At 53.6% G+C, this 19,199-nt stretch overlaps 1 protein-coding gene across 2 annotated transcripts in view; it reads right to left on the bottom strand.

Moving 5' to 3' along the window:
* Positions 1-15,263, bottom strand: part of SRRT (serrate, RNA effector molecule) — a 35,354-nt gene extending 20,091 nt beyond the window's left edge. For both annotated transcript variants that reach the window (XM_072920556.1, XM_072920557.1), the window contains exons 1-7: positions 15,117-15,263; positions 13,544-13,669; positions 11,912-12,067; positions 8,920-9,108; positions 5,264-5,433; positions 1,860-2,029; positions 778-894 (exon numbers count right to left, since the gene is read on the bottom strand). In XM_072920556.1, coding sequence (XP_072776657.1) covers positions 778-894; positions 1,860-2,029; positions 5,264-5,433; positions 8,920-9,108; positions 11,912-12,067; positions 13,544-13,669; positions 15,117-15,235 — 1,047 coding nt within the window. In that variant the 5' untranslated portion in view covers positions 15,236-15,263. The remainder of the gene's footprint in view (positions 1-777; positions 895-1,859; positions 2,030-5,263; positions 5,434-8,919; positions 9,109-11,911; positions 12,068-13,543; positions 13,670-15,116) is intronic.
* Between the last annotated feature and the right edge of the window lie 3,936 nt (positions 15,264-19,199).

The following is a 19,199-nucleotide window of genomic DNA, read 5'->3' as shown; positions in this document are numbered from 1 at the left end:
AAAAAGGGGTGTGGTTTATTAGAAATTGGGTGTGGTTTATTTTAAAAGGGGTGTGGCTTATTAGAAAATGGGTGTGGTTTGTTTAAAAAGGGGTGTGGTTTATTAGAAATTGGGTGTGGTTCCTTAAAAAAGGGGTGTGGTTTATTAGAAAATGGGTGTGGTTTATTTAAAAGGGGTGTGGCTTATTAGAAATTGGGTGTGGTTTATTTAAAAAGGGGTGTGGTTTATCAGGAAATGGGTGTGGTCTGTTTAAAGGGGGTGTGGTTTGTGAGAAAGGGGCGTGGCTAAGAGAAAAGGGTGAGGTTTCTTTTTAAAAGGTGTGGTTCCTTTAAAAGGGGTGTGGTTTATTAGAAAATGGGTGTGGTTTATTTAAAAAGGGGTGTGGTTTATTAGAAATTGGGTGTGGTTTATTTAAAAGGGGTGTGGTTTATTAGAAATTGGGTGTGGTTTATTTAAAAGGGGTGTGGTTTATTAGAAATTGGGTGTGGTTTATTTAAAAGGGGTGTGGTTTATTAGAAATTGGGTGTGGTTTGGTAAAAGGGGGTGTGGTTTATTAGAAAATGGGTGTGGTTTATTTAAAAGGGGGTGTGGCTTATTAGAAATTTGGTGTGGTTCCTTTAAAAGGGGTGTGGCTTATTAGAAATTGGGTGTGGTTTATTTTTAAAGGGGTGTGGTTTATTAAAAATGGGTGTGGTTTGTTTAAAGGAGGTGTGGTTTGTGAGAAAGGGGCGTGGCTAACAGAAAGGGGGTGTGGTCAGAAGGGGCGTGTCCACCCACCTTGGCCCCGCCCTCCTTGTCGCCGTCCTCAGCCTTGGGCGCTTTGTCTGGCCCCGCCCCCTCCTCCTCTGGCCCCGCCCCCGCCGCAGGCTCCGCCCCCGGCTCCGCCCCTTCGGCCTGTGGGGGGAGGGGGAGTCAAAGGGGACCCCAAAAACACCCCAGAGGGGGAAAAAGGGACCCCAAAATAACCCCGGAGGGACTTAAAGTGTGGTGGTCCCAAGGTGAGCTTAGAAATTCCTGAGACTCAAAAAAACAAAAAAAAAGCTACAAAAAACCCAAAAAAACCAACATAAATTTTAAAAAAACCCCAAAAAGCCGAAATAAACTAAAAAAAAGGCAAAAAGAAAACAAAAGAAACCAAAATAAACTCAAAAAACCCCCAAAAAAACCAAAAATAAATGCAAAAAACCAAAATAAACTAAAAAAAAACCAAAAACCCAAAATAAACTAAAAAAACCAAAATAAACAAAAAGCCCAAATAAACTAAAAAAACACCCCGAAAAACCCACAGAAAAAGAAAATAAATTAAAAAAAAAACCCAAAAAACCCCAAAATAAACTAAAAAAACCCTAAAAACATTAAAAAACCCCTAAATCTCAAAATAAACCCAACAAAAACAAAAAAACACCCCAAAAACCCAAATTAATCTCAAAAAAAACCCAAAAACAAAAAAATACCCCAAAAACTCAAAATGAACCCAAAAAACCCCCAAAAAAACACCCCAAAAAACCAAACTAAACTCAAAACAACCCCAAAAACCCCAAAATAAACCCGAAGAACACCAAAATAAATTTAAAAAACGAAACAAAAAACCCCAAAAACCCAAAATAAACTCAAAAAAAACCCCAAAAACCAAAAAAAACCCCAAAAAACCCCCTAAAAACTCCAAAAAACCCAAAATACCCCCAGAAAAACCAAAACAAACTCAAAAAAACCCAAAAAACCCAAAATAAACTAAATAAAACACCCTAAAAAAACCCAAAAAAACCCAAAATAAACCCAAGAAACCCCCCAAAAACCCCAAATAACGCTACAGGAGACCCCGCAGGAGGGACCCCCGAATTCCCCGGGGGGACCCCGACCTTGGCGCCGCCGTCGCCGTCGGGGCGCTCGGCCGAGCCCTTCCCGGGCGGCTCCGGCGGCCGCGGCTCCTCCTTCTTGGGCCCTTCGGCCTTTTCCGCCCGCTCCTCCTCCTCCTCCTGCTCCAGGATGCGCAGGTCGTGCTCCGTGCCCCCCTCCATCTTAATCACGGCTGGAAACGGGGAAAAAACGGGGAAAAAACGGCAAAGATTGGGTCAGAAACAGCCAAAATGGGTTAGAAAGAGATAACAATGAAAATCCTGAAAAAACGGCAAAGATTGGGTCAGAAACACCAAAAAATGAGTTACAAACATTTTCCCCCCTTTTTCCTCTCCTCACATATTCTGCTTTTTCCCAATTCCCTGCTTTTTTTCTCACCTCACACTTTCCCGCCTTTTTTCCCCCTCACACTTTCCCGCCTTTTTCTCCCCTCACAATTCCCCCCTTTTTCCTCTCCTCACACTTTCCGCATTTTTCCTCTCCTCGCACTTTCCTGCGTTTTTTTCCTTCACATTTTCCTCCCCTCACAATTCCCCACCTTTTTCTCCTCAGTTTTATAGTTCCTAGTTTTTTCTGCCCTCACAATTCCCCACCTTTTTCCTCCCCTCACTTTCTGCATTTTATCCCTCCTCACACTTCCCTTTTTTTCCCCCCTCATATTTTCCTCCCTTTTTCTCCCCTCACACTTTCCTCCCTTTTTCCACCCCTCACAATTCTCTACCTTTTTCCTCTTCTCACATTTTCCTCCTTTTTTCTCCCCTCACAATTCCCTACCTTTTTTTTCCCCTCACACTTTCTGTATTTTTTCTCTCCTCACAATTCCCCACTTTTCCTCTCCTCACATTTTTCTCCCCTCACAATTTCCCGCCTTTTTTCCCCCCTCACATTTTCCCGCTTTTTTTCTCCTCTCACATTTTCCTCCCTTTTCTTCCCTCACAATTCCCCACTTTTTTCCTCTCCTCACACATTCCTGCTTTTTTCCCCCCTCACAATTCCTGACCTTTTTTTCTCCCCTCAGCCTTTCCTCTCTTTTTCCTCCCCTCACATTTCCTTTTTATTCCCTCACAATCCCCACCTTTTTCTTCTCTTCACATTTTCTGCATTTTTCTTCTCCTCACTTTCCTGGTTTTTTTTCTCCTCACACTTTCCTCCCATTTTCTCTCCTCACACTTTCCTGCATTTTTTTCCCCTCACATTTCCCCCACCTTTTTCCTCTCCTCACAATTTCCTGCTTTTTCCCAATTCCCTGCTTTTTTCCTCCCCTCACACTTTTCTACCTTTTTCCTCTTGCAACTCCCCATCTTCTTCCTCCCCTCACACTTTCCCGCCTTTTTCTCCCCTCACACTTTCCCGCCTTTTTCTCCCCTCACACTTTCCCGCCTTTTTTCCCCCCTCACACTTTCCCACCATTTCTTCCCCTCACAATTCCCCTTTTTTCCTCTCCTCACACTTTCTGTATTTTTCCTCTCCTCGCACTTTCCTGCTATTTTTTCCTTCACATTTTCCTCCCCTCACAATTCTCCACCTTTTTCTCCTCACAGTTTCACAGTTCCTACTTTTTTCTGCCCTCACAATTCCCCACCTTTTTCCTCCCCTCACACTTTCCTCCCTTTTCCTCTCCTCACATTTTCTGCCTTTTTCCTCTCACAATTTCCCACCTTTTTCCTCTTCTCACACTTTCTACCCTCACAATTTCCTCCCTTTTTCCTCCCCTCACAATTCTCTACCTTTTTCCTCTTCTCACATTTTCCTCCCTTTTTCTCCTCTCACAATTCCCCACCTTTTTTCCCCTCACACATTCTGCATTTTTCTTTCATCACATTTTCCTCTCCTCACGCTTTCCCGCCTTTTTCTCCCCTCACACTTTCCCGCCTTTTTTCCCCCCTCACATTTTCCCGCCATTTTCCTCCCCTCACACTTCCCCCATTTTCCTTCCCTCACCGTTCCTGCCTTCAAGAACTCTCCAAAAAGAACCAAAACCACCCAAAAATAACTTCAAAACTCAGGAGAACCAATTAAAAACACCCAAAACTTTGAGAAAAACTCAGAAATGGGGCAGAAACACCCCAAAATCACCCCGAAGCAAAGCTCTGGAACATTTCTGGTGATCAGGGAGAATTAAAGGAAGGATTTTAAGGAAATATAAAGATTTTTAAGGAGTGACAAGGAGAATTTTTGGTAAGTTTTGGTGCATCAGGAAGGGTGCAGGGAGGGGATTTTGGGATGTTTTTGGGATGTTTTTGGTGCGTCAGGGAGGGGATTTTGGGATGTTTTGATGATTTTGGGGTACCTGCATTCAGCGTTTTGATGATTTTGGGGGGTTTTTATGATTTTCTGGGGTTTTGATGATTTTGGGGTAACTACATCCAGCATTTTGAGGATTTTGGGGGGTTTTGATGATTTTGGGGTACCTGCGTCCAGCGTTTTGAGGATTTTGTGGGCTTTTGATTATTTTGGGTACCTGCGTCCAGCGTTTCAATGATTTTGGGGTGTTTTGATGATTTTGGGGTACCTGCGTCCAGCATTTTGAGGATTTTGGGGGGTTTTGATGATTTTCCAGGGTTTTGATGATTTTGGGGTACCTGCATCCAGGATTTTGATGCTTTTGGGGTACATGCCTCCAGATTTTTGATGATTTTCGGGGTTTTGAGGATTCTGGGGTACATGCCTCCAGATTTTTGATGATTTTGGGGGGTTTTGATGATTTTCTGGGGTTTTGATGATTTTGGGGTACCTGCATCCAGGATTTTGATGCTTTTGGGGTACATGCCTCCAGATTTTTGATGATTTTCGGGGTTTTGATGATTTTGGGTATCTGCATCCAGCGTTTTGATGATTTTGGGGTACATGCCTCCAGATTTTTGATGATTTTCGGGGTTTTGATGGTTTGGGGTACATGCCTCCAGATTTTTGATTATTTTCTGGGGTTTTGATGATTCTGGGGTACCTGCATCCAGGATTTTGATGATTTTGGGGTACATGCCTCCAGATTTTTGATGATTTTCTGGGGTTTTGATGGTTTTGGGGTACATGCATCCAGGATTTTGATGCTTTTGGGGTACATGCCTCCAGATTTTTGAGGATTTTTGGGGGTTTTGATGATTTTCTGGGGTTTTGATGATTCTGGGGTACATGCCTCCAGATTTTTGACGATTTTCTGGGGTTTTGATGATTTTGGGGTACCTGCGTCCAGCGTTTTGGGGATTTTGGGGGGTTTTGATGATTTTCTGGGGGGTTTTGATGATTTCCTGGGGTTTTGATGATTTTGGGGTACCTGCATCCAGGATTTTGATGCTTTTGGGGTACATGCCTCCAGATTTTTGATGATTTCCGGGGTTTTGATGGTTTTGGGGTACCTGCATCCAGGATTTTGGGGATTTTGGTGTATTTTGATGGTTTGGGGTACCTGCGTCCAGCGTTTTGACGATCTGCGGCGCGCGCTCGATGTCCAGCAGCAGGTTGTCGAACCAGCCGTGCTCCCACAGGTAGAGGAAGACGCTCAGGCGGTTCCTGAGCGCCGCCTGCGCCTCCTGCTGCCGCTTCCCCGCCTCGTCCGGGTGGTACTTGGAGCGGAACCTGGGCGGGTTTTGGGGGAAAAAAGAGGGAAAACGGGGCTGGGCTCAGGGCGCCGCTCCACACCCCCGTGGTGCTGCAGGGGAGCCCCAAATCTGGGGTTTTTTAGGGTTTTTTTTGGGTTTTTTATGGGGAGGGGGAGCCCAGTTTGGAGAGTTTGGGAAATGGGGTGGGGGGGGGTCCCAAATTTAATTTTGGAGAATTCGGGGAGCCCCAAATTTTCTGTGATTGGGAGTGGGGAGCTCCTGACTGGAGTTTTTGGGAGGGAAAGTGAAGATTTGGTCTGACACATTTTGAGCTGGGGATGCCAAAATCCGTAAATTGGGGAGGGGGACACCCCAAATTTATGGGGGAACCCCAAATTGGGTCTAATTGGGGTGGGAAAATCCCCATTTTTTACTGACAGGACCCCCCAGTGTCCCCTAAAACTGGGGGAGGTCGGAGCCCCCGCAGAGGGGGTTTGGGTTTTGGGGCATTTCTGGCGTTTTGAGGCATTCTCGGGGTGTTTTGGGGGGGTTTTGGTGCGTTTTGGGGGTGTTCCATGTTGGTTTCGGGGGTGTTTTGGGAAAGGTTTTCAGAGATGTTTTGGGATGTTTCCTGGGATCTTTGGGAAGTTTTTTGGCTCTCGGGAACGTCTCAGGTGGGATTTTGTGGGATTTCAGATTTTTGGTGTGGTCTGGGCTGGTTTTGAGGCTCTTCTGAGAGCGCTTTTGGGGCGTTTTGAGACATTTTCGGGATTTTTTAGGATCATTGTCTCCATTTTTGGGGGCGTTTTTAGACAAGTATTAAACGCGAGGGTGGAAAACACCCGCAAAGGGGTTTGTGGTTGTTTTTAGGTACATTTTGGGGTGTTTTACACCATTTTGGGGCTCCTTTCAGAGCGTTTTTGGGGCGTTTTGCCACGTTTTTGATGCGGTTTGGGGAGTGCTTTTCCAAGACTGTTTTTGGTGGGTTTTGGAGCGCCTCGAGGCGCATTTTGAGGGATTTCTGGATGGTTTTGGGCTGGTTCTGAGCCATTTCTGGGCTCTTTGGATCGTTTTGGGCCAGTTCTCAGCCATTTCTGGGATTTCTGGGATGGTTTTGGGGCGGTTCTGAGCCGTTTCTGGGATTTTTTAAGGGGTCTCTGGATGGTTTTGGCCAGTTCTGAGCCGTTTCTGGGATTTCTGGATGGTTTTGGGGCGGTTCTGAGCCGTTTCTGGGCTCTCTGAGGGGTTTAAGGGTGGTTTTGGGGCAGTTTTGAGCCATTTCTGGGATTTCTGGATGGTTTTGGGGTGGTTCTGAGCCGTTTCTGGGATTTCTGGATGGTTTTGGGGTGGTTCTGAGCCATTTCTGGGCTCTCTGAGGGGTTTATGGGTGGTTTTGGGGCGATTCTGGGCTTTCTGGATGGTTTTGGGGTGGTTCTGAGCCATTTCTGGGCTCCCTGAGGGGTTTAAGGGTGGTTTTGGGGCAGTTCTGGGCTCTCTGGATGGTTTTGGGGCGGTTTTGAGCCATTTCTGGGATTTCTGGATGGTTTTGGGGCAGTGCTGAGCCGTTTCTGGGATTTCTGGATGGTTTTGGGGCTGTTCTGAGCCATTTCTGGGATTTTTTAATGGGTCTCTGGATGTTTTTGGGCCAGTTCTGAGCCATTTCTGGGCTCCCTGATGGGTTTAAGGGTGGTTTTGGGGCAGTTCTGGGCTCTCTGGATGGTTTAGGGCCGGTTCTGAGCCATTTCTGGGATTTCTGGACGGTTTTGGGGCGGTCTGAGCCGTTTCCAGGTGTTCCAGGTGTCCCGTGGGGGGTTCAGGGTCATACCTACACTCGCCGCGAGCGTCGCCGTCCGCCGGGCCCCGACAACTGCGGCGTTTTTAAAACCCCGTCCCCGCCGCTTTTTTTTTTTGTGTTTTTTGGCACAAACCCCCCCAAAAATAAAACAACAAAGGTCCCTGACTGTTTCCTGCACTGTGACCTCGCCGCATTGTGCGCGGCCCCGCCCTCTCTGCCTGCCCCGCCCGGCGGCTCCGCGGCTCCCGAGGGCGCTGGGGGAGAAGGGAAGCGTTAAAGCTGCAGAATGCACCCCAAATCCACCCCAAAACCCAGCCCCGAGGGGCTGAGAGACAATGGAAACGTTAAACCTGCACAAACCCCGAAAATCCACCCAAAATCCACCCCAAATCCACCCCAAAAACCAGCCCCGAGGGGCTGAGAGACAATGGAAACATTCAACCTGCAAAAACCCCGAAAATCCACCCCAAATCCACCCCAAAAATCAGCCCCGAGGGGCTGAGAGACAGTGGAAACATTCATCCTGCAGAAACCCCAAATCCACCCCAAATCCACCCCAAAATCCAGCCCCGAGGGGCTGAGAGACAGTGGAAACGTTAAACCTGCAGAGACCCCAAAATCCACCCCAAATCCACCCCAAAAATCAGCCCCGAGGGGCTGAGAGACAATGGAAATGTTAAACCTGCAGAAATCCCAAAATCCACCCAAAAATCACCCAAAATCCGGCCCTGGGGGGGTGCGAGACAATTTTCTCACCAACACCCCCATTATTTTTGGGAAAAAGCCCCATTTTTTAAAAAAACCCCATTTTTTTCTACCAAAACCCCCATTTTTTCATAAACACCCCCATATTTTGGGGGAAAATCCCCCATTTTTTAAAAAAATAACCCCATTTTCTCACCAGCACCCCCTTATTTTTTGGGAAAAACCCCCATTAAAAAAAAACCCCAAAAAAAACCATTGTCTCATCAATCCCCCATATTTTTTGTGAAAAAACCCAATTTTTAAAAAAACCCAACATTTTTTCTATCAACACCCCTATTTTTTCTATTTTTTCTACCAACAGCCCCATATTTTTAAGAAAAACCCCATTATTTTTTCAAAAAACCCGCACTTTTTTATAAAAGCACCCTCATTTCTAGGAAAAACCCCCATTCCATTTTTTTCTTAAAAAAACCCATAACTTTTGGAAAAACCCCCATTTTTTCTTACCGAAACCTCAATTTTTTTAACCAAAACCCCCATTTTTCTTACCAAAACACCCCATTTTTCTTACCAAAACCCCATTTTTCTTCCCAAAACCCCCATTTTTCTTCCCAAAACCCCATTTTTCCTACCAAAACCCCATATTTTCTTACCAAACCCCATTTTTCTTCCCAAAACCCCATTTTTTCTTCCCAAAACCCCCATTTTTTTACCAAAACCCCCGTTTTTCTTACCAAAACCCCCACATTTTTACAAAACCCCCATTTTTTCTTACCAAAACCGCCACATTTTTAACAAAAACCCCCACATTTTTAACAAAAACCCCCACATTTTTAACAAAAACCCCCATTTTTCTTACCAAAACCCCATTTTTTCCTCATTTTTTTTAACCAAAACCCCCATTTTTTTTACAAAACCCCATTTTTCTTCCCCAAACCCCCATTTTTTTTACGAAAACCCCCGTTTTTTTACCAAACCCCCCATTTTTTCCCAGAAACCCCCCGATTTCCCCCGTGCCCGTACCACTCCTCGTCCTTGTGGGCCAGGAAGAAGTCCTGCAGCTGCTGCCGCCGGAAGTCCAGCTTGTAGTCGTTGTAGCGCTTGACCGCCTCCGTCTCGTCCACGGCGTCGTCCAGCGACAGCAGGAACTCCTTGAAGCTCTTCAGCACCGGCGGCGCCGCGCCCAGCTCCACCTCCGCGATGCTGCCCAGCCTGGGGCGGTACCGGATCAATATCGGGGTTCGGGATCGATATCGAAAGGTTTGAGGTATTTGGGATAGGTATTGGGGGGTTTGGGATCAATATCGGGGGGTTTGGGATCGATATTGGGGGTATTAGGAGCAATATTGGGGAGTTTGGGATCGATATCATAGGGTTTGGGATTGATATCGGGGCTTTGGGATCGATATCGCAGGGTTTGGGGTGTTTGGTACCAATATTGGGGGGTTTGGGATCAATATTGCAGGGTTTGGGGTGTTTGGAATTGATATCGGGGGGTTTAGGATCAATATCATAGGGTCTGGGGTGTTTGGCATCAATATCAGGCAATTTGACATTGATATCAGGGGATTTGGGATTGATATTGGGGGGTTTAGGATCAATATCAGGGAGTTTGGGATCAATATCAGGGAGTTTGGGATCGATATCGGGGGGTTTGGGATTGATATCGGGGAGTTTGGGATCGATATCGGGGGGTTTGGGATCGATATTGGTGGGTTTGGGATCGATATCGAAAGGTTTGGGATCGATATCGAAAGGTTTGGGGAGTTTGGGATCGATATCGGGGGGCTTCAGATCAATATCGGGAGGTTTAGGATCACTATCAGGGAGTTTGGGATCGATATCGGGGGGTTTGGGATCAATATCACAGGGTTTGGGGTATTTGGCATCAATATCAGGGGGTTTGACATTGATATTGGGGGATTTGGGATCAATATCGGGGGTTTGGGATCGATATCGCAGGGTTTAGGGTGTTTGGGATCGATATCGGGGGTTTAGGATCACTATCAGGGGGTTTGGGATCGATATTGGGGGGTTTAGGATCAATATCGGGGAGTTTGGGATCAATATCGGGGGGTTTGAGGTGTTTGGAATTGATATCGGGGGTTTCGGATCGATATCGGGGGATTTAGTATCAATATCAGGGCTTTGGGATTGATATCGGGGATTTCGGATCAATATCGGGGTTTTGGGATCGATATTGGGAGGTTTGGGATCGATATTGGGGAGTTTGGGATCGATATCGGGGGATTAGGATCGATATCGGAGGTTTGGGATCAATATCAGGCAGCTTGGGATCGATATTGGGGGGTTTAGGATCAATATTGGGGGTTTGGGATCGATATTGAGGGATTTCGGATCAATATCACGGGTTTGGTATTGATATCACAGGGTTTGAGGTGTTTGGGATCGATATCGGGGGTTTGGGATCGATATTGGTGGGTTTCGGATCGATATCGGGGGGTTTGGGATCGATATCGAAAGGTTTGGGGTGTTTGGGATCGGTATCAGGGGGTTTCGGATCGATATTGGGGGTTTCGGATCGATATCGGGGGGTTTAGGATCAATATCGGGGGGTTGGGATTGATATCGGGGGTTTGGGATCAATATCAGGGGTTTGTGATCGATATTGGGGGGTTTGGGATCGATATTATGGGGTTTGGGATCAATATTACAGGCTTTTGGGCATTTGGCATCAATATCAGGCAGTTTGACATTGATATCGGGATTTGGGATCAATATCGGGGGTTAGGGATTGATATCAGGGGGTTTGGGATCGATATTGGGCTGTTTCGGATCGATATCGGGCAGTTTCGGATCGATATCTGGCGGTTTCGGATCTATATCGGGGGGTTTAGGATCAATATCGGGGGGTTTAGGATCAATATCAGGGAGTTTGGGATCGATATCGGGGGGTTTGGGATCGATATCACAGGGTTTAGGGGGTTTGGCATCAATATCAGGCAGTTTGACATTGATATTGGGGGATTTGGGATCAATATCAGGGGTTCGGGATCGATATTGGGGGGTTTGGGATCGATATTGGGGAGTTTGAGATCAATATTGGGGGTTTGGGATCAATATCGGGGGGTTTGGGATCGATATCGGGGGTTTAGGATCAATATCGGGGATTTGGGATCAATACTGGAGAGTTTGGGATAAATATCGGGAGGTTTGGGATCGATATCGGGGGATTTGAGATCAATATTGGTGGGTTTGGGATCGATATTGGAGAGTTTGGGATCAATATCGGGGGTTTGGGTCATTTTTTGGGGTGAATTCGGGGGATTTTGGGGTGGTTTGGGTTCAGGATTTTTGGGGGTAGTTTGCGTCATTTTTTGGGGTGGTTTTGGGGTGATTTTGGGGTGATTTTGGGACCGTTTGGGACCGGGATTTCCGGGGGATTTTCGGGGCGGTTCGGGCCATTTTTTGGGGTGAATTCAGGGGATTTTGGGGCGGTTTGGGTTCAGGATTTTTGGGGGTGGTTTGTGTCATTTTTTGGGGCGGTTTTTGGGTGATTTTGGGGCCGTTTGGGGCGGTTTTGGGGCCGTTTGGGATCGGGATTTCCGGGGGTTTTTCGGGGCGGTTTGGGCCATTTTTTGGGGTGAATTTGGGGGATTTTGGGTCGGTTTGGGTTCAGGATTTTTGGGGTGGTCTGCATCAGTTTTTGGGGTAGTTTTTGGGGTGATTTTGGGGTGATTTTGGGGCCGTTTGGGGTGATTTTGGGGCCGTTTGGGATCGGGATTTCTCAGAGCGGTTCAGGATTTCCGGGGGGGTTTTGGGGGATCCCGGGTCAGTTTTTTGGGGTGAATTCGGGGGATTTTGGCTCACCTGGCCTGGATGGGCAGCAGCTGGTGCTGCACCCGCAGGGTTTGGGGGCGGTTTTGGGGTGAATTTGGGGTGATTTTGGGGCCGTTTGGGGTGATTTTGGGGCCGTTTTGGACCGGGATTTCCGGGGGGTTTTCGGGGCGGTTCGGGCCATTTTTTGGGGTGAATTCGGGGGATTTTGGCTCACCTGGCCTGGATGGGCAGCAGCTGGTGCTGCAGCAGTTGGTGCTGCACCTCGTGGGGGCCCCACGGCGCCTGGGGGGGGCCGTAGGTGGGGCCGGCCCCTCCCCCACCCCCGTAGGGCAGCTCGTAACCGGCGTGGTACGGGTCAGCGTGGTCATCCCTGCGGCCAGAGTGGACAGTGGTCACTCAGGGGTCAGTGGGGGTCAGTCAGGGTCAGTCAGGGGTCAGCGTGGTCATCCCTGCGGCCGGAGAGTGGACAGTGGTCACTCAGGGGTCAGTGGGGTCAGTGGGGGTCAGTGGGGGTCAGTCAGGGTCAGTGGGGGTCAGTGGGGGTCAGCGTGGTCATCCCTGCGGCCAGAGTGGACAGTGGTCACTCAGGGGTCAGTCAGGGTCAGTGGGGTCAGTCAGGGTCAGTGGGGTCATCCCTGCGGCCAGAGTGGACAGTGGTCACTCAGGGGTCAGTCAGGGTCACTCAGGGGTCAGTCAGGGTCAGTGGGGTCAGTGGGGTCAGTCAGGGGTCAGCGTGGTCATCCCTGCGGCCAGAGTGGACAGTGGTCACTCAGGGGTCACTCAGGGTCAGTGGGGGTCAGTCAGGGTCAGTGGGGGTCACTCAGGGTCAGCGTGGTCATCCCTGCGGCCGGAGAGTGGACAGTGGTCACTCAGGGTCAGTCAGGGTCAGTGGGGTCAGTCAGGGTCACTCAGGGGTCAGAGGTCACTCCGTGGTCACCTCTGAGAAAAAAACAGGCGGATTTTGGGGTGAATTTGGGGGATTTTGGGAAAATTTTGGGGTGAATTTGGGGGATTTGGGAAAATTTTGGGGTGAATTTGGGCGATTTTTGGTCACTCACCGGTCCTGTCTGAGCAGTTTTTGGGGCGGGCTCAGCTCGAGCATTTTGGGGTAAATTTCGGGGATTTTGGGTCACTCACCGGTCCTGTCTGAGCCGTTTTTCTGGGGCAGCATTTAGGATAATTTTGGGCTGTATTTTGGGGTGAATTTGGGTGATTTTGGGTCACTCACTGGTCCTGTCTGACCCATTTCTGGGGCAGCATTTGGGATAATTTTAGGGTGTATTTTGGGGTAAATTTCGGGGATTTTGGGTCATTCACCGGTCCTGTCTGAGCCATTTCTGGGACTGTATTTAGAATAATTTTGGGCTGGATTTTGGGGTGAATTTCAGGGATTTTGGGGCACTCACCAGCCCCATTGGAGCCGTTTGTGGGGCGGGTTTGGGGCTGTGTTTGGGGCTGTTTTGGGGTGAATTTGGGGGATTTTGGGGCACTCACCAGCCCCATTGGAGCCGTTTGTGGGGCGGGTTTGGGGCTGTGTTTGGGGCTGTTTTGGGGTGAATTTCAGGGATTTTGGGGCACTCACCAGCCCCATTGGAGCCGTGTCTGGGGTGGGTTTGGGGCTGTGTCTGGGGCTGTTTTGGGGTGAATTTGGGGGATTTTGGGGCACTCACCAGTCCCGTCTCAGCCGTTTTTGGGGCGGGTTTGGGGCTGTGTTTGGGGCTGTTTTGGGGTGAATTTCAGGGATTTTGGGGCACTCACCAGCCCCATTGGAGCCGTTTGTGGGGCGGATTTGGGGCTGTGTTTGGGGCTGTTTTGGGGTGAATTTGGGGGATTTTGGGGCACTCACCAGTCCCGTCTCAGCCGTTTTTGGGGCGGGCTCAGCTCGTGCCGGGGTGGGGAGAATCGCTCCCGCCGGCTCCGCTCGTAGTCCCGATAGTCCCGACTGCGCCGCTCCCGGCCCCGCTCCCAGTCCCTGCGACAGCGCGTACTGGGGATACTGGGACGGACTGGGAACCCCCCTGGGCTGAACTGGGAACCCCCGGGACCGAACTGGGACGGACTGGGAACCCCCGGGGCTGAACTGGGACGGACTGGGAATCCCCGGGGCCAAACTGGGACGGACTGGGACGGACTGGGAGACACTGGGAAGGACTGGGAACCCCCGGGGCCAAACTGGGACGGACTGGGAGACACTGGGAGGGACTGGGACGGACTGGGAACCCCCGGGGCTGAACTGGGAGGGACTGGGAACCCCCCGGGGCCAAACTGGGACGGACTGGGAACCCCCGGGGCCAAACTGGGACGGACTGGGAACCCCCGGGGCCAAACTGGGAGGGACTGGGAACCCCCGGGGCCAAACTGGGAGGGACTGGGAGGGACTGGGACAGACTGGGAGCAACTGGGAGGGACTGGGAACCCCCCGGGCTGCACTGGGACGGACTGGGGCCAAACTGGGAGACACTGGGAGGGACTGGGAGACACTGGGAGGGATTGGGAACAAACTGGGAGACACTGGGAGCAACTGGGAGACACTGGGAGACACTGGGAGGGACTGGGAACCCCCAGGGGCTGAACTGGGAGGGACTGGGAGACACTGGGAGACACTGGGAGGGACTGGGAGACACTGGGACACACTGGGGCCAAATTGGGAGACACTGGGAGGGACTGGGACCAAACTGGGAGACACTGGGAGACACTGGGAGGGACTGGGAACCCCCGGGGCCAAACTGGGACGGACTGGGAAGCCCCGGGGCCAAACTGGGATGGACTGGGAACCCCCGGGGCCAAACTGGGATGGACTGGGAACCCCCGGGGCCAAACTGGGACGGACTGGGAACCCCCGGGGCTGAACTGGGATGGACTGGGAACCCCCGGGGCCAAACTGGGACGGACTGGGAGACACTGGGACCAAACTGGGACGGACTGGGAACCCCCAGGGCCAAACTGGGACGGACTGGGAACCCCCAGGGCCAAACTGGGACAGACTGGGAACCCCCGGGGCCAAACTGGGACGGACTGGGGCCAAACTGGGAGACACTGGGAGGGACTGGGAGACACTGGGACACACTGGGAGACACTGGGAGGGACTGGGAGCAACTGGAAACCCCTCAGGGCCTGAACTGGGATTAACTGGGAACCCCCCAGGGCCTGAACTGGGATTAACTGGGAGGAACTGGGAGCCAGGGACCCCTCCCAGTGCTCCCAGTCCCTCCAGTGGTCACTCAGGGTCACTCATTGGTCAGTCAGGGTCACTCAGGGGTCAGTGGTCACTCAGTGGTCACTCACCGGTCACTCCACTCCTCCCGCCGTCTCTCCTCCCTGTCCCGGGTCCGTTCGTAGTCACTGCCCGTCCCCCCCAGTCCCTCACTGGTCACTCAGTGGTCACTCAGTGGTCAGTTGGTCACTCAGTGGTCACTCACCGGTCACTCCACTCCTCTCTCCGTCTCTCCTCCCTGTCCCGGGTCCGTTCGTAGTCGCTCCGCTCCCGCCGGAATTTGTCCCGCCGCCGCCGGTCGTACTCATCGTCGCTGTCGCCCATCCCGGGTCAGCGCGGGGTCACGGGGTCAGCCAAGGGTCACCGCGGGGTCAGCCAAGGGTCAGCGGGGTCAGCCAAGGGTCACCACGGGGTCACCGAGGTCACTGCAGGGGCACCAAGTCACACAAAGGGACCCCCAGGACACCCCCAGTGACCCCCAGACCCACAAAAGGACCCTCAGACCCACCAAGTGACCCCCAGAGTGACCCCAGACCTCCCCAGTGACCCCCAGAGTCACAAAATGACCCCCAGAGTGACCCCTGACCCCCACAGTGACCCACAGACCAAAAAAGGACCCCCACAGTGACCCCCCCCAGGACACCCCCAGACCCACCAAGGGACCCCCAGAGTGGCCCCCAGGACACCCCCAGTGACCCCCCAGACCCACAAAAGGACCCCCAGAGTGACCCCCTGACCCCCACAGTGACCCCCACAGTGACCCCCAGGACACCCCCAGACCCACCAAGGGACATCCCCAGTGACCCCCAGACCCACAAAAGGACCCCCAGAGTGACCCCTGACCCACCCAGTGACCCCCAGGACACCCCCAATGACCCCCAGGCCCACCAAGGGACCCCCAGAGTGACCCCCAGACCCACCAAAGGACCCCCAGAATGTCCCCTGACCCCCCCAGTGACCCCCAGAGTGACCCCCAGGACACCCCAGACCCACAAAATGACCCCCAGAGTGACCCCCAGACCCCCACAGGACCCCCAGAGTGACCCCAGACCCACAGAGTGACCCCCAGGACACCCCCAGTGACCCCCAGAGTGACCCCCAGACCCACCAAGGGACCCGCAGACCTACAAAAGGACCCCCAGAGTGACCCCCAGACCCACAAAAGGACCCCCGGACACCTCTGACCTCCCCAGTGACCCCCAGAGTGACCCCTGACCCCCCCAGAGTGACCCCAGACCCACAGAGTGACCCCTGATCCCCCCCGTGACCCCCAGAGTGACCCCCAGACCCACAAAATGACCCCCAGAGTGACCCCAGAGTGACCCCAGACCCACAGAGTGACCCCCAGACCCACCGAGTGACCCCTGACCGCCCCAATTCCCGTTCCCATCACCCCCCGCGCCCCCCGGACCCCCTCCCGTGATGCTTTGCGGCCTCCCCCAGACCCCCGGGACCCCCTCCCCCCCCCCAACCGGGACCCCCCCTCACCCTCGTGCCCCGTGACGTCACCCACCCCCTCCGTGACGTCACGCGCCCCCTCCGTGACGTCACAAACGCCCCCCCAGGCCGGACCTGCCCGCGAGGGCCCCGCGCGCGCCGCTCCCCGCTCGCTTCCGGCCCGGAAGTGACGTCACCGAAATGGCGCCGCCGGGGGAAGGAGGAGGGACGGGGAAAGGAAAGGGGGGGGGGAAAAAAAAAGCGCCGAGAAGCGGCGGCAGCCCCGATCCGCGCCCCCCCCCGCCTCCCCCGTGCGCACCGGGGGCTCTTTACCGACAGCACCGGCGGCGGAAGCGGCGGGGGCGGCGCTGGGGCCGCTCGGGGCGCTCCGAGGCGGCGGCGGGGCCGGTGCGGGCCGCGCTCCCGGCAATGGCGGCGGCGAGGGGGAAACCCGCACTGCGCCTGCGCGGCCGCGCCGCCGCCGCGCTCCCATTGGCTGCCGCCGCTCCCGCGCGCGCGGGAGGCCACGCCCCCTTCTCCTCCCCCAGCCCCGCCCCTCGCGGCGCCGCCATCTTCTGCGCGCGCGTCACGTGACGGCGGCGCCGCCGCCATTTTGTCCCGGCGGGATCCGCGCAGGCGCAGAAGCGGCGGGTGAGGCCGAGGAGGGAGGCGCCATCTTGGCTGGGCTGCCCACACTCCCCACAGCGCTCCCAGTGCTCCCAGTACAGACCAGTATAACCCAGTATAGCCCAGTATAGCCCCAATGCTATCCCAGTGCCCTCCCAGTGCCATCCCAGTGCCCTCCCAGTGCTCCCAGTACAGCCCAGTATAGCCCCAGTGCTCCCAGTATAGCCCCAGTGCCCTCCCAGTGCTCCCAGTATAGCCCAGTACAGCCCCAGTGCTATCCCAGTGCCCTCCCAGTGCTCCCAGTACAGACCAGTACAGCCCAGTATAACCCAGTATAGCCCCAGTGCCCTCCCAGTGCCCTCCCAGTGCTCCCAGTACAGCCCAGTATAGCCCAGTACAGCCCAGTATAGCCCCAGTGCCCTCCCAGTGCCCTCCCAGTGCCCTCCCAGTGCCATCCCAGTATAGCCCAGTACAGCCCAGTATGGCCCCAGTGCTCCCAGTATAGCCTCAGTGCCCTCCCAGTGCCCTCCCAGTGCCCTCCCAGTGCTCCCAGTATAGCCCAGTATAGCCCCAGTGCCCTCCCAGTGTTCCCAGTATAACCCAGTACAGCCCCAGTGCTCTCCCAGTGCCCTCCCAGTGCCCTCCCAGTGCTCCCAGTATAGCCCAGTATAGCCCCAGTGCCCTCCCAGTGCCCTCCCAGTGCTCCCAGTATAGCCCAGTATAGCCCAGTATAACCCAGTATAGCCCCAGTGCCCTCCCAGTGCTCCCAGTACAGACCAGTATAGCCCCAGTGCTCCCAGTATAGCCTCAGTGCCCTCCCAGTGCCCTCCCAGTGCTCCCAGTACAGCCCAGTGCTCCCAGTGCAGCCCCAGTGCCCTCCCAGTGCCCTCCCAGTGCCCTCCCAGTGCTCCCAGTACAGCCCAGTATAGCCCCAGTGCCCTCCCAGTGCTCCCAGTATAGCCCAGTATAGCCTCAGTGCTCCCAGTATAACCCAGTATAGCCCCAGTGCCCTCCCAGTGCCCTCCCAGTGCTCCCAGTATAGCCCAGTATAGCCCCAGTGCCCTCCCAGTGCTCCCAGTATAGCCCAGTATAGCCTCAGTGCTCCCAGTATAACCCAGTATAGCCCCAGTGCCCTCCCAGTGCCCTCCCAGTGCTCCCAGTATAGCCCAGTATAGCCCAGTATAGCCCCAGTCCCTCCCAGTCCCTCCCAGTGCTCTCCCAGTGCTCCCAGTATAGCCCCAGTGCCCTCCCAGTGCTCCCAGTACAGCCCCAGTGCCCTCCCAGTGCCCTCCCAGTCCCTCCCAGTGCTCCCAGTACACTTGGGCTGCTCTGCTACTGGTTTGTACTGGTCCTTTACTGGTTTGTACTGGTTTGTACTGGTCTGTACAGGCCCGAACTGGTCTGTACTGGTGTTTCACTGGTCTGTACTGGTCTGCACAGGCCCGTGCATCCCCGAACTGGTTTGTACTGGTCTGTACTGGTCCCTGGTCCCCTCCCAGTCCCTCCCAGTCTGTCCCAGTTCCCTCCCAGTCCCTCCCAGTTCCATTTTCAATCCCCCCCAGTCCCTCCCAGTTTGTCCCAGTCCCTCCCAGTTGCTCCCAGTTCCCTCCCAGTTTGTCCCAGTCCCATTTTCAGCCCTCCCAGTCCCCCCCAGTCCCCCCCCAGTCCCCCCCAGTTCCCTCCCAGTTTATCCCAGTCCCTCCCAGTCCCTCCCAGTCCCATTTAAAGCCCCCCCCAGTCCCTCCCAGTCCCTCCCAGTCCCTCCCAGTTCCCCCCCAGTCCCTCCCAGTCCCTCCCAGTCCCTCCCAGTTCCCCCCCAGTCCCTCCCAGTTTATCCCAGTCCCCCCCAGTCCAATTTTAGGCCCCCCCAGTCCGTCCCAGTCCCTCCCAGTCCCCCCCAGTCCCCCCCAGTCCCCCCCAGTCCCCCCCAGTCCCTCCCAGTCCCCCCCAGTTCCATTTTAGGCCCTCCCAGTCTGTCCCAGTCCCTCCCAGTCCCTCCCAGTCCCTCGGGAAGTGGCACAAAGCCGCTTTTCCTGTGGGGGGGGGCGGGGGCCCTTCCGCCCCTCCCCCCCTTTCCTGTGGGGGGGTCCCGCCCCTCCCCCCCCCAACGACCCCCAAAACGCGCCCGAACCGCCCCAAAAACGCCGCCGGGACCCCCCGAGGAGATTTTGGGACCCCCCGAAGAGATTTTGGGACCTTTGAGGAATTTTTGGGACCCCCCCGG

This window comes from Taeniopygia guttata, chromosome 32 (assembly GCF_048771995.1).
Source record: "Taeniopygia guttata chromosome 32, bTaeGut7.mat, whole genome shotgun sequence".
NCBI lineage: Eukaryota > Metazoa > Chordata > Aves > Passeriformes > Estrildidae > Taeniopygia > Taeniopygia guttata.
Note: the sequence above shows the minus strand (reverse complement) of the source record. Positions and strands in the feature narration are given on the sequence as shown.